General features: G+C 41.4%; 1 protein-coding gene across 1 annotated transcript; it reads left to right on the forward strand.

The window, feature by feature from the left end:
* Positions 1 to 157: 157 nt before the first annotated feature.
* On the forward strand, positions 158 to 9,923 carry DYDC1 (DPY30 domain containing 1). Its single transcript, XM_057308797.1, has 5 exons — positions 158 to 312; positions 768 to 869; positions 6,102 to 6,194; positions 8,038 to 8,142; positions 9,846 to 9,923. Exons 1-5 carry the CDS (start codon positions 166 to 168, stop codon positions 9,873 to 9,875), a joined length of 477 nt encoding a protein of 158 aa, XP_057164780.1. The 5' UTR covers positions 158 to 165; the 3' UTR covers positions 9,876 to 9,923.
* The last annotated feature ends 2,070 nt before the right edge of the window (positions 9,924 to 11,993 follow it).

The raw sequence follows: 11,993 nt of genomic DNA on the forward strand, positions 1-11,993 counted from the left end.
AGAAGCTTCATGGAGCCAGCTTGCTTGTGTCAACCCTGATGGGAGGTGCCCATGACAGGACGTAATGCCTTGTTGGCCTCACTGGACTCTAATTTTATTGTGCTTTATTAAACACTCCCTGAATTAATGCAAAAACATTTACCTTTTAGAAGTCAGAGGTGAGACATGGAGTCACTATATCTTCAAAAGTGCCTTGGGACTTGTCTAACTCAAGGTCTTGCAGAAGTGGCAAGAGTTCGGCCAGTGGACCCAATAGAATATTTAGCATTGTGGATTTACAAATATAAGGAAAACGTGACCATGGAGCAACTGGTAAGTAGGGACCTTCTTTCAGAAAATTAGAAGAGTAAAACAATTGTTCCCATTTGTCTGATTTTTTAAAAAGTTCAATGTTATTTCTATTATAAAAATAGCATGTTTATTCTGAAAACCTTGGACAATATGAAAAAACAGAAAACAAATATCCCATTAAAGACTTCTCTTTAGATTTTTCGGTATTTTCTTCTGATCTTTTTTCTATAGATTTCCAATACATTTGTAGACTTTTTTTTCTTACATAATTGTGATTATACCCAAGGTATAATTTTAATTTTATGCTCTTTATTCAAATAAAACATTTCCCCAAATTATTACTCATTTTCTAAATGAGTAGAGTAAAATTTGCTTTCCCTTTCCCTATTGTTGGTGATTAACATGCTTTCAAGATTGTTTTTATAAATTGTTCTATCTCAAATTAGTCACATGGCATTGTTTTTAAACACTGCTAGAGACAGAAGGAAATGGCCGACTTGGAGCGTGAGAGAGAACTAGCTGTGATAGAGCAGGAGATGATGGAGAGGCTCAAAGCAGAGGAGCTCCTGTTCCAGCAGGTGAGACAAGTGCGGCGGTTCAGGGGTGACTGGAGTTAGCGGTGTCAGCCTCAGTGTGAAAAACCCCCCATCTCTAGTGAGTTAGGAATGGCTCTCTTATATCTTCATGTTTCTGTATTTCTGTATCTATGTCTTTGCTGGAGAAGTAGCAGCAGTGGGGTGGGAGGAAGACCCAAAGAGTGTGCTTTTGTGGAGGCCAAGAGGAGAGACCCAAAGGGTCAACCATGCCTACTGCTGGTTGAGTGAGAGCAAGACTGCAAAGTGCTCATTGAAGACCACTGGTGACCTTGGAGGGAGCAGTATGCATGGATGGAGTGTAACGGGAGATGGTGAGTATAGGTAATGCTTTCAGGGAGATTTTCAGGGAAGGAGGTTGGGTGTTTGTTTGTTTGTTTGTTTGTTTATTTAGGAGCAGAGGGGAGGAGGTGGTTGATGTTAAGAGATAGGGAGAGGATGGTTGAGGTACATGTGAATATATAGGTTTTGTGGCACAAGATGTAAAGCCGTTTCTGTATGACTCTTTCTTCTTTATGAAGTAGGGCCATGATCATCTTCCAAGAATGAGGTGATAAAGTGGGAGGTCTAGGGAGAGCAGGGAGGGTTTGAAATGGTAGCTTTGGAGAATGGTGGAGTTGCCCAGGAAACTTAGCATTACTTGATAACATTGAGCACCCTGTCAGAGTTAGAGACCAGGCATTTATAATGTTGCCATTTGGTTTGGTTTTATGATTCTGTGATTTTTCTCCACTTAGGCCTAGAGATTTGAGGGATGATGTGGAAAGGGCAAACCCTTTGATTGAAGTAGGTTTGGGGTAGCAGGATTGGGGAGCTGAAAATGTTGGTAAGAGAATGGTTTCAGGGATGAGTCATGGATTGTAAACTAGATAGGGAAAGTTCCAGAGTGGCTTTTGGACTAATTTAATTTATGGAGAGCTTCTGAACTAAATTTAAGTTATCCCCATTGTTCTACCACATAGTGCTTAACCCTAGAGTCTCGACTCAAGTCTACACACATGTAAAAGGGAAAGAAGCCTGTTATTTGGGTGTGTGGATAAAAAGAAAAATATAGTAATGGCAAATAGCTTCTCTGCCTAAACTCTCATCTCCGACACTGGGGCAGAACATTCTAGGCACCTGAGACAGATACGGCTGTTGAGAACTTTACTGCTCCTGAATCTTCATTTTTCAATCGTTTGGTTTATTCTTATGGGGAGGTTGCAGAGTGTTGAGTCGGATGTCAAACAATCATCCAAATGGGCAAGCGTCTGGCACAGAATTCCCCCAACTTTGAGTGTGAATCTGCCCTCCGTCTTACAGCTTCTACAGCTAGTGTCTTCCCCTGTCTCTCAGAATGAGGAGAGCTTCGCAGCAGTTCTTCTTCTCCAAGACAATCCCATTGCAAACGTGGGATTACTTAACTTTCTTTGGCTCATCTACTTTATCTTACTTCGATAAAATTTGGTGATAGTAGAAATCAAGCACTTCTCTAGCTGTATCCTATTGGCCAGTATGAAGGGATCCACTGTACACTGAACCCTGAGCATTCGGTCCACAGTGGAAAATTCAATAACATTCTGCAGAAGATTTTATGACCTGTTAAAGAAACAGCGTGGTAGCCAGAAATAGAGGAGAGAAGGGAAAAGGGGCCTGTGGAGAGATGGTTCACTGGAGAAGAGCTTAAGAGAGAGTGAGCCAGAGATGCAAAGAGACAGGTGCTGTGAGCTCACCATTGAGTCAAGTGAGCTGGGGCGTCAGGACACTGGTCCCCTCCCTGTTGTTCTCACCGCCTGTGCCACTGACTTGAAATTCCTTGAAATTTTAGGCACTCTTCAGTAAGCCCAGGGCCCTGTGAACAGAAAAGTACTTTGACTGCCATTTTCTACCTAAGAGCTCACTGAGGAAGTAAGAGCTTATTGGTTTGTTTGTTTGATTTGAGTTTTGAAATTTTCCTGAAAATGTTAAGAAACTGGTTCTGTTGACCAATGTGGTTGGTATTTAACAACTACATTTTGCATTGTTGTTGAGAGATTAGTCATTTCACTTTCTCTACCAATATCTGAAAGTGGATGGAATGCTATGTTCTTACACTTCAACGACCCACGCCATCACTTTTATCCCAGTGTGGATAATACAGGGTTACCAGGAAATTCCCTTTAACAACCCTCTGTAAATAAATAGAAATGACTGTTTATTATCTCTTTATTTATAAAAATGTATTATTTTTTAAAAATGCATTTGAAAGACATAATGGGACATGTATGTATTATGATATAATGTGTAGATATAGCAAGAGAGAAAAATTTTCACAAATTATATCGATGAAATAAAAATTTTTAAAAATCATAATTTAATACAATTTTCCTTTTGGAATACAGGCTTACTCCTTAGGAGAATTAGATTATTTTTTAAGAGATAACATTTCATTTACTTGGAGTTCAAAGTTAATGTTCCCTATCATCAAAATCGATTGAAAACATTTATCTGCTAATGCTGATCTGGAATGAGATTTTAATATTTCATCTTTGAAAATAACTGAGAGATTGGTCCTGCCAAATGCTGATATCTGTCCGTGTGCATATAATTTTGACCATATTTTTCTCTTGGAGTGCATTTATAGAATTCTATTCGATTTTTATCTTCTTTTGTCTTTTAGCATGTCATTACCCTATAGATTAAGCACTTCCAATTGAAGGTTGGTAAAAGCTTCTCAATTACCCAGTTAACTGGATTTGGGGATATGGAAATTTCATTTGCACTGAAATCAGACCTATAGTCTGAGCTTGGGAAATACACCTGCTGCATATTTGTGTGGGAATGGGGGGCGTCTAGTTTCTTGTTTTAGGTTTTGATCTCATGGGAAGTGTATTAAGCAGCTTGACATTGTGATTCAAACATTAGTTGTTGAAATGGCTTTCCCCAGGTGTTAAGTTTTACATATAAGTGCTGTTTTGCCTTGTAAGTTTAGTTTGAGTTGACTTAAAAACATTATTAAGTCTGCAGCAAAACTTATTTCCAAAGCCATTTGAAGTTTGGTAATAGTGATTGAGAATGATTCTTCTCATTCCAAAAAATTTCAGTCTTGGTCCTGAGCCGCACAAGGCACAGTAACACATCACCACTGTGAAGCCATATGCACCTGCTGTGTGCTGGGGCAAGCCAAGATTTATTCCGTTTCTGTTTCTGACAAAAATCCACAGAACTGATGATGGTTGCATTCATAAGAGTGAATGAAGGACACTGTTGGCACTGCTGGCTCAATAGCACATGACAGATTCGAGCATTTTCTGCGGAGTACCTGCTGTTGAATAACACAATGAATACTCTTAGGCTTTCAACACTGCATTTTCACAAGCTTTGTAAATTTGTTCCACTAAGCCTCCTTCTGGTTCCACCCACATTTTTATCAACATGGGTTGTAACACGTCTTAGCAGATTTCACAGCTGGTTGTACTGAATTAACGTTTCTTAACAAGTATGGAAATATTTCTTGGGGCACCTGGGTGGTTCAGTCGGTTAAGCGTCCTACTCTTGATTCCAGCTCAGGTCCTGATCTCAGGTTGTGGGATGGAGCCCCCCACCCCCAGTCAGGCTCTGAGCTCAAATGGAGCCAGCTTTAGAGTCTCCCTTTCCTTCCTCCTTCTCCATCATGCATGCACGCACTCCCTCTCTTACAAAAAAAAAAAAAAAAAAAAAAAAAAAAAAAAAAAAAAAAAAAAAGCGAGACGGACAGAAAGAAAGAAAGATAAAGAAAATGTCTCTTGCCTGTAGTTGTTCCATGAAGACTGTTCATAGAGGCTGATCTTTCAGTCACTTCAAACCCAGCACTGATACCAGTAAACGACGACAGCTGAGCAGCGTTGGGAACATTTGTCTACCCATCAAGAGCCAAGAAAAATCGCTCAAAATAATTTGTCTTGTTTTTAATTGACTGTTAATGTTGCTCCCAGTGTCATCAACTCTTTGAGCAACTGTTTTTGCCAAAAGGCTAATAATCCTAACTTCAGTTTATTTTTTTTCCCGGGACACTGAGATCAAACACGTTTTAATTAAATCACCATTGGGAAATGAACTTTTTTGCTTGGCTAACAAATGAGCCACTTGGACACTTGCTTTCGTTGCAGGCTCTTTTGTGTAGAAATTTTACGATGATGAGATAATTCCGTTTAAAATATTCTAATATTTCTGACCTTTGTTTTCATGCGAGTCGAGAATACTGTGATGATAAGTGTTTATTCTGGTCATACTGATGTTTATTGCAGTTGTTTAGTAAAGAATCCTTGCTTAATGAACACCATACTTTGCCATTGAATTTGGTGATAAAATACTCTCCATTGTATCTTAAAGGGGCAACATTCACAGTCCACTTCTTTTCTTGTTAGGACGTGATGCGTACACACTGATTTAAACAATGTCATGGTGTGGGGGGACCGTGGCACTCCCAAGAACTACTGAGATAAACCCATGTCACTGTGATTTGGAGTGTGCTGAGCAGCAATGCAAAGTGATGAGAGCACCGTCTGCGGTCCCTGTTGCAACCGCTCAACTGTGCTGGTGTGAAAAAATAGTCACAGACAATAAGTAAGCAAATGAACATAATAGTGTTTCAATAAAACTTTATTTATAGGCACCGAAATTGGAATTTTACAGAATTCCTATATATTAGAAAATATTATTATTCTTTCAATATTTTTCAACCATTTAAAAATGTAAAAGCTAGCTCATGGGCTGTACAAATACAGGACTGGGTCAGATTTGGCCCACAGAACTTAGTTTTCTGACCCTTACTCTAGTGTGGAATGTGTGTTGAGTTGGGACCAATATATTTTTGATTATCTATAGTTTCGGATAATATACTTTAGATTTTCTCATCCACTCTTCTGCAACCAAGGTTTGGCTCTTTGAACACCCATCTATGCTTGAAAGGATTTTATCTAAAAAAAAGTACTGCAATCTCATTTGTTGCTTCAAGAAGAACAGAGAAAATAACTTGATTTTGTACCAATTGTGCTTTTCTACAAATTAGCAGTTAAGGAAGCTTCCATTTTTATGTTAGACTTCAGGAAATATTTGTAAAAGCTGAAGTATTAGGCGGCTGTGATCACTTATTCTTGTAAGCTTCTGAAATTAAGGTAGGTATAAACTTAATTATCCCGGGACATTTCAGAGTGATTACAGTTAATTCCTTGCAATTGATCTGACGCTAATATGACTTATTTATTTCTGAATATTCAGCAACAGCTGGCATTCCAGCTGGAGTTGGAAATGCAGGAAAAAGAGAGACAAAGAATAGAAGAACTACAGAGAGCTCAAGAACAATTAGAGAAGGTAATTTGAAGTTACATATTTAAAAAAGTCTGTTTTACTTAAAACCTCGTAGAATCCTCAAACTGTTTCTTGCAGCTCTTACCACATGAAATTCAGAGACATGCCACACATTAGCTGTCTGACGGAGACAAGTGTTACAACCTTTTCAATCGCAGTTTGCCCTTTTGAAAAATAGGGTTAAGGGCATAATATGACTAGCAGTGACTCGCTGGTTTGCTGTGGGGTCAGCTATGATCGTATGGGTGAGACTGCTTTGTGAGCCGCAGAGCTCTGGCCTGGTGATAAAAGCCACCCTCCAGTCCAGGCACAGTTGTTCCTAACCGCGGTGGCTGATGCTCAAGGTTAAGTTCTTTGTAATATGGAGGCTATTTCGCTTAACCGACTGAGCCACCTAGGTGCCCCCAGCTGGTCTCTCTCATTCACATGTGACTCTTCTATTTATTCCATAATTAAAATTAAAAACAGAAGTAGGTTTTATAGAATATGTGTATTCATGGCTTAGATGAGAGCATCATTATTTAAAGCACTTTTTTAAAAGCTGGAAGGACGGATTGAATTAAAAAAAATGAAATTCTTAAAAAGAGAAAGTCAAAGCCCTATACACAGTTAAAAAAAAACACATAGTGAACGAAACCACAGAGGCCGAGCTTATCTTAGTCTGAGTGCCGTAGAGTGCAAAGATAGACGCACTTGCACACGTGCCCTTAAATACACAGACATATAGACCCCTTTCTCTTCAGTGAAGATTCAGTGATGTAAAGTGACAGAAGAGAGGTTTCTGTTTTGTCATTTGTCACATTGGCTAATAATTTGGCTTCAGGTTTAACGTTTTAGATCATTTCATTTTTTAAAAGAGTTCTGTTTAATTGTAAGTAGAACATGGTTTTCTGGGGCGCCTGGGTGGCACAGCGGTTAAGCGTCTGCCTTCGGCTCAGGGCGTGATCCCGGCGTTCTGGGATCGAGCCCCACATCAGGCTCCTCCGCTATGAGCCTGCTTCTTCCTCTCCCACTCCCCCTGCTTGTGTTCCCTCTCTCGCTGGCTGTCTCTATCTCTGTCGAATAAATAAATAAAATAAAAAAATCTTTAAAAAAAACAAGAACATGGTTTTCTATTAGTAGCGAGTGTTAAATGAGACTGCGAGCTGTAGTTTTATACTACATGTATTCAGATCACCCCTTTAAGAGTGATGACCTGTTTGCTGTTAGATTGATCATAGCATTATGTAAAAATAAAACGTCTTGAAAATTAAACATGGAATCAAAATGAAAAGTATGTTCAAATATTTTTCTTCATTTTTATATATTATAGGAGATGAGAGTGAATATAGAAAATATAGCTAAGAGTGAAGATAGTTCACATTCGGAGGTGAGAAGGAAAAGTTATTCTATGTTAAGTGAAATGCATGAGTGTCCTGGAAGGCAAAGCTTAATGTTGATGCATTAGTAGCTAAACTTTTTAATAAGGAAACTATCAAAATTGATAGTCCAAGTATGTGTTCTAGTAACAACAATTCACAAGCACCGATGTGCTTTAAAGCAAAATCTCAAAGTGGATAAAAATGGGACATTCGTTTTCTGTTTGTATTTTTAAAAACCAGAATGTCGTGAATTATTTATTGACCATATGTTTACGTACAATGATATATCTTAAATTTCTGAAATGTACTTTTTAATTAAGTTTTAGCATCTATTTCTAGAATTCTCTCTCTATTAACAGGTATTGGTTCATTCTGTTAAGGTTGAAGTTTGATGTTATAATTCAGACATTTCTTATTGAAATAAAAAAATTAGTGTCTTAATTTTGAACTCGTTTAAAATTAAAAATGAATTTTAACGATTGTAGGATGTAACATCAGACTCAGGCAAAACACTAGCTGAAATTAGCGATCGCTATGGGGCACCTAACCTGAGCAGAGTGGAAGAACTTGATGAACCGATGCTATCTGATGTAAGTATCTTTAAGAAAGTGGTTGGTGAAAACAGATTTTTTTTTTTTTTTTCACTTTGGGAAAGCTCAGTGCATAGGAGGCCAGGGTTGGTTGGCAAATGGGCGCCCTCCGTGTCAGAGAAGGAAAATCAGTTGCCTGGGTGCTGACGATCTATTCCTAATGGGCCTTCTGCCTTTTTGTGAACGTGTGCTGCCGGCCACAAGGGTCGGGGTGGGCACACGTCTGGCTCCTTGCAGATGTGTCAGCACTGATGGGAAGGTAGCTGGACGCTAGTGTTGGGGTCATAGTGTGCCGTTGTTCAGAGAGTGATTTATATATTTTGGACTTAGGCTTTGAAAATCTCAAAATCTTTTCAAAGTATATATTTAAAATCCTTTGGTGAAATACATAATCTTTAAGTTAAATTTGGGGGGGGGGGGCAAATACCAGCACCAGATAAATATCCTAAAGAAAGTGCATGCTTTTATCGTATATAAGTACATTCCTGTTTAATAAACATACAGTGTTTTCTACGTACCAGGCAATGTGCCTGGTGCTGTTGTGCATAAAACACACAGTTATTTACCTTACCTGGGGGGGAACAGACAATTGGACAAGCAGTTAATAGTCATTGCTAGAGTGATGAAGTAATTTATTGGCCAGAGCAGTAGGTTTTGAGAGTGGACAGGGAGCTGTTAATAACTAAGCCAGATCTGCGGGTATAGACCAGGACTCTCCGGGCAGAGGGTATAGTCAGTGACCTAACCATGTGCACTGACAAAGTGCAGCAGCCAGCCCAGTGGAGGAGCCCTATCAGGGAAGGCTTCCTGAAGGAAGTTGGTGACTGGTTGCTAGGGGTGGGAGGGGGAGGGTCTGAGAGCACAGCCAGTATGAGACACCCCCCCCCCCAGGGGAGAGTAGGGGGTATGAGGCAGGGAGGGAGGAGAGACCAGGCAGGGGAGGGAGCAGGAGCAGGCCATGAAAGGCTTGGTACTGTGTGCCCAGACTAGTATGAAGATTTTATCCTAAAGGCAGTGGAGGCTGAAGCAATCAGCAATCAGCATTTTAGAAAGGCCAGAAGTAGCAGCATAGAGGGGAGGGTGGAGAGAGAGGTGTGAGGACACCCGTCAGGAGGCCAGTGCAGTAATTCAGATTGAGATGCCGCTGGCGGCCTGTTCAGAAGGGGGACCTGAAAGGGCTTGGTGCTAATCAGTCAGTAGTGACATTTTTATTAGATGTCTGTGTTTTGGTACCATGCAGGGAGCTAGCGAAGAGCAATGAACAGAACAGACGGGTTCCCTGCCCTCTGGGGTTGTGGGCTGGGGGCAGATGCTCTGTGAGGAGGGACCTGGCCTGGATGAGTCTTCCTGAGGAAATGATGCTTGAGGAGTTAGCCTGAGCTAAGCGCAGCAGATGGAGAGAGCAAGACGCTGTCAAGGAGCTGGCGTACCTAGGAAAGCGTGCAGCCTGCGCTGAACAGGCCTCGGGCGAATGCTTTAGAAATTCAATCATTTAGGGGTGGCTCCAGGAGGAGGACCCTTGCCAGAAAGATAACAATAAGAAAGGGGAGCTAGACAAGTAGAAGAAAGGACGGGTTAATAAATGCTGGAGAACATTTGCTTGGATCTTACCCGAAATCAATTTGAAACTATCAAAAAGCTTCACTTATATAGTCACAGCTCTAACTGTATTAAAGCGTATTTACTTTTCGTTTTGCTTTTAGGTTGCATTAAACATTGATCAAGACTTGTAGGATCAACCAACCTAAGAGCAATAAATTTTTCTGCTTGTTTCAAGTTTCAAAACATGAGGTTCCCCATTGTATTTTTTTCCCTCTAAAGACAGCTTTATAAATGGGCTTCAAGGGTAGCCTTAAAAGGTTGTTTTGGATTCCCCAACGCAACTGGTTACTCGTAGGATTCCTCTGAGGCAGGAGAGAGAGTTTGCCCAAGCAAACGAAAGGGGCAAATGAGAGATGAGCTGAAAAGAATGTGTGTGTCTGCGTGAGAACAAGGTTGTTGAGGTGAAAGTTCTGGTCTGGGAGGAGTGAGAGGGGCTGCCACTGTGCAGGGCTCAGGAGTGTTCAACTTGCTTTACATCTCATCCCCCTCCCCCCCAAAATGGACCACAAAGATCTCCCCAGTTTGCTAGGCAATGATACTTTGTAGGAATATTAATCCACGCTTAGTAATGGGGCCGGATGGGGAAGGATGCAAAGTGCTGGGGGACAGAGAAACAGCCTTTCTTCTGGAGCAACCAGTGGGCAAAAGTACCGGTGCTGCTATTGGAGGGCAGCTCTCCCTGGACACGGGCCATGCAGGGGGCTTCCTGGAGTGGACGCTGGGCAATCCACGGGCCCCGGCGGCTCTCCTGGCTCCTCAGAAGTTTCAGGCCCCGACTTAAACTTCAGGGAGAACTTTGCTTCCTTTATAATAAATTCTTCCAAATCTAAATCTCTACTATGAATCCTTTCTGTTCTTTAAGAAATGGTATAGACATGGAAACATAAATGCCAGGAAGGGGCTTCTTAAAATAATAATAATAATCTGCTTTTGGTTATGACATACCTCTCCTGAGGCAATGAGAGTAGAGCAGCCTAGTTGCTTAAACCAGAAGAGAAAAAGGGGGGGAAATATTGGTTTCATTAAAAAGAAATGTTATCTTGCCTATCAGTTCTGTACATTTCTCAGAAAAAAGTCCCAGGTGCCCTGGAGAGGTGGTTTCTGGGTCAGTCAGGCCATCAGGCACTGTGCCCCCCAGCATGGATGACCCACACCAGTCTACCCAGGCAGGCGTGTCTAAGGGAGCAAGAGAGCCCAGCGTCCCTCAGGCCTTAGGCTGTGAGGGGCCCTCATAGAGGTCCGGGGGTGGAAGGGCAGGCTCTGAGGGCCCTCGGGCTCAGCATAGCCCAGGCCAGTCCGGTGCTGGGGTTTGACAGCAAGAGTCTGTGAGTGTCGGCTAGTCACTAGTCACGGGGACTTGCTGTGGTTCTGCGGTAGGGGGTAGTCTTGCTGGAAGCACTCCCAGCCAGAGCTGGGCACGAGACAGAGAAGATAGAATGGGATGAAAAAGGAGATGAGCTTTTTCTCTCGACTTTTTTCTATGCCTGGTAATTTATGATTAGATGTGAATTCAATCTTCTTGGGTGTTGGATATTTTTATCCCTATGAATGTTTTTGCGCTTTGTTCCTGGATGTCATTAAGGTATTCAGAAATCCTTTGATCCTTTCTGGTCTTGCTTTTAAGAAGCTTTGTTGGGTGGAACCAGAAGAGAATGGAGTCTGGGGCTAGTTTTGCCCCACCATCAAGGCAATATTCTCTGGGTGTACTACCGAATATTGAATGAATTATGAGAATTTTCACTTCGGTTGTGGAAAGATACACTTTTTTAAATTGTATTTTTAAACGAGTTTATTGAGGTAGGATTGGCAGCAAGTGAAATTATTCCCAGCTCTCTTCAAGCCATGGGTATGCCCTCTAATTGTTTCAAAGGTTCTTTCCTTCGCTTATCATTTCCTCGTACCCATGCGTTTGTTACTCAGCTGAAGAATCGGGGGGACCCTCCGGAGGTATCCCTGGACTCCCAGCCCCTCCTTATTCCAGGAGACCACCGGGCTTCATGTATGTTCTCCTTCCGTGCAATGTAACTTGTCAACCTCGCCAGGCAGTGCCCTGGTGCAGTTGTAGGGAGCACTCCGTCTGCCGTTTCTCAGAGCTCGCTGTCCTTTGCTGCCTTATGTTCACTGTTCTAACAGCTGTTGTTTCATGTGTTTTGTGCTGGTTTTTCATTGTTTCACATGGTAAGGTGAGGCCTGCCCCTGTTAGTTCAACTTTGCCTTAAGCCAAAGTTCAAATGCCACAGACTTTTTCT

This window comes from Ursus arctos, unplaced genomic scaffold (assembly GCF_023065955.2).
Source record: "Ursus arctos isolate Adak ecotype North America unplaced genomic scaffold, UrsArc2.0 scaffold_7, whole genome shotgun sequence".
NCBI classification, from domain to species: domain Eukaryota; kingdom Metazoa; phylum Chordata; class Mammalia; order Carnivora; family Ursidae; genus Ursus; species Ursus arctos.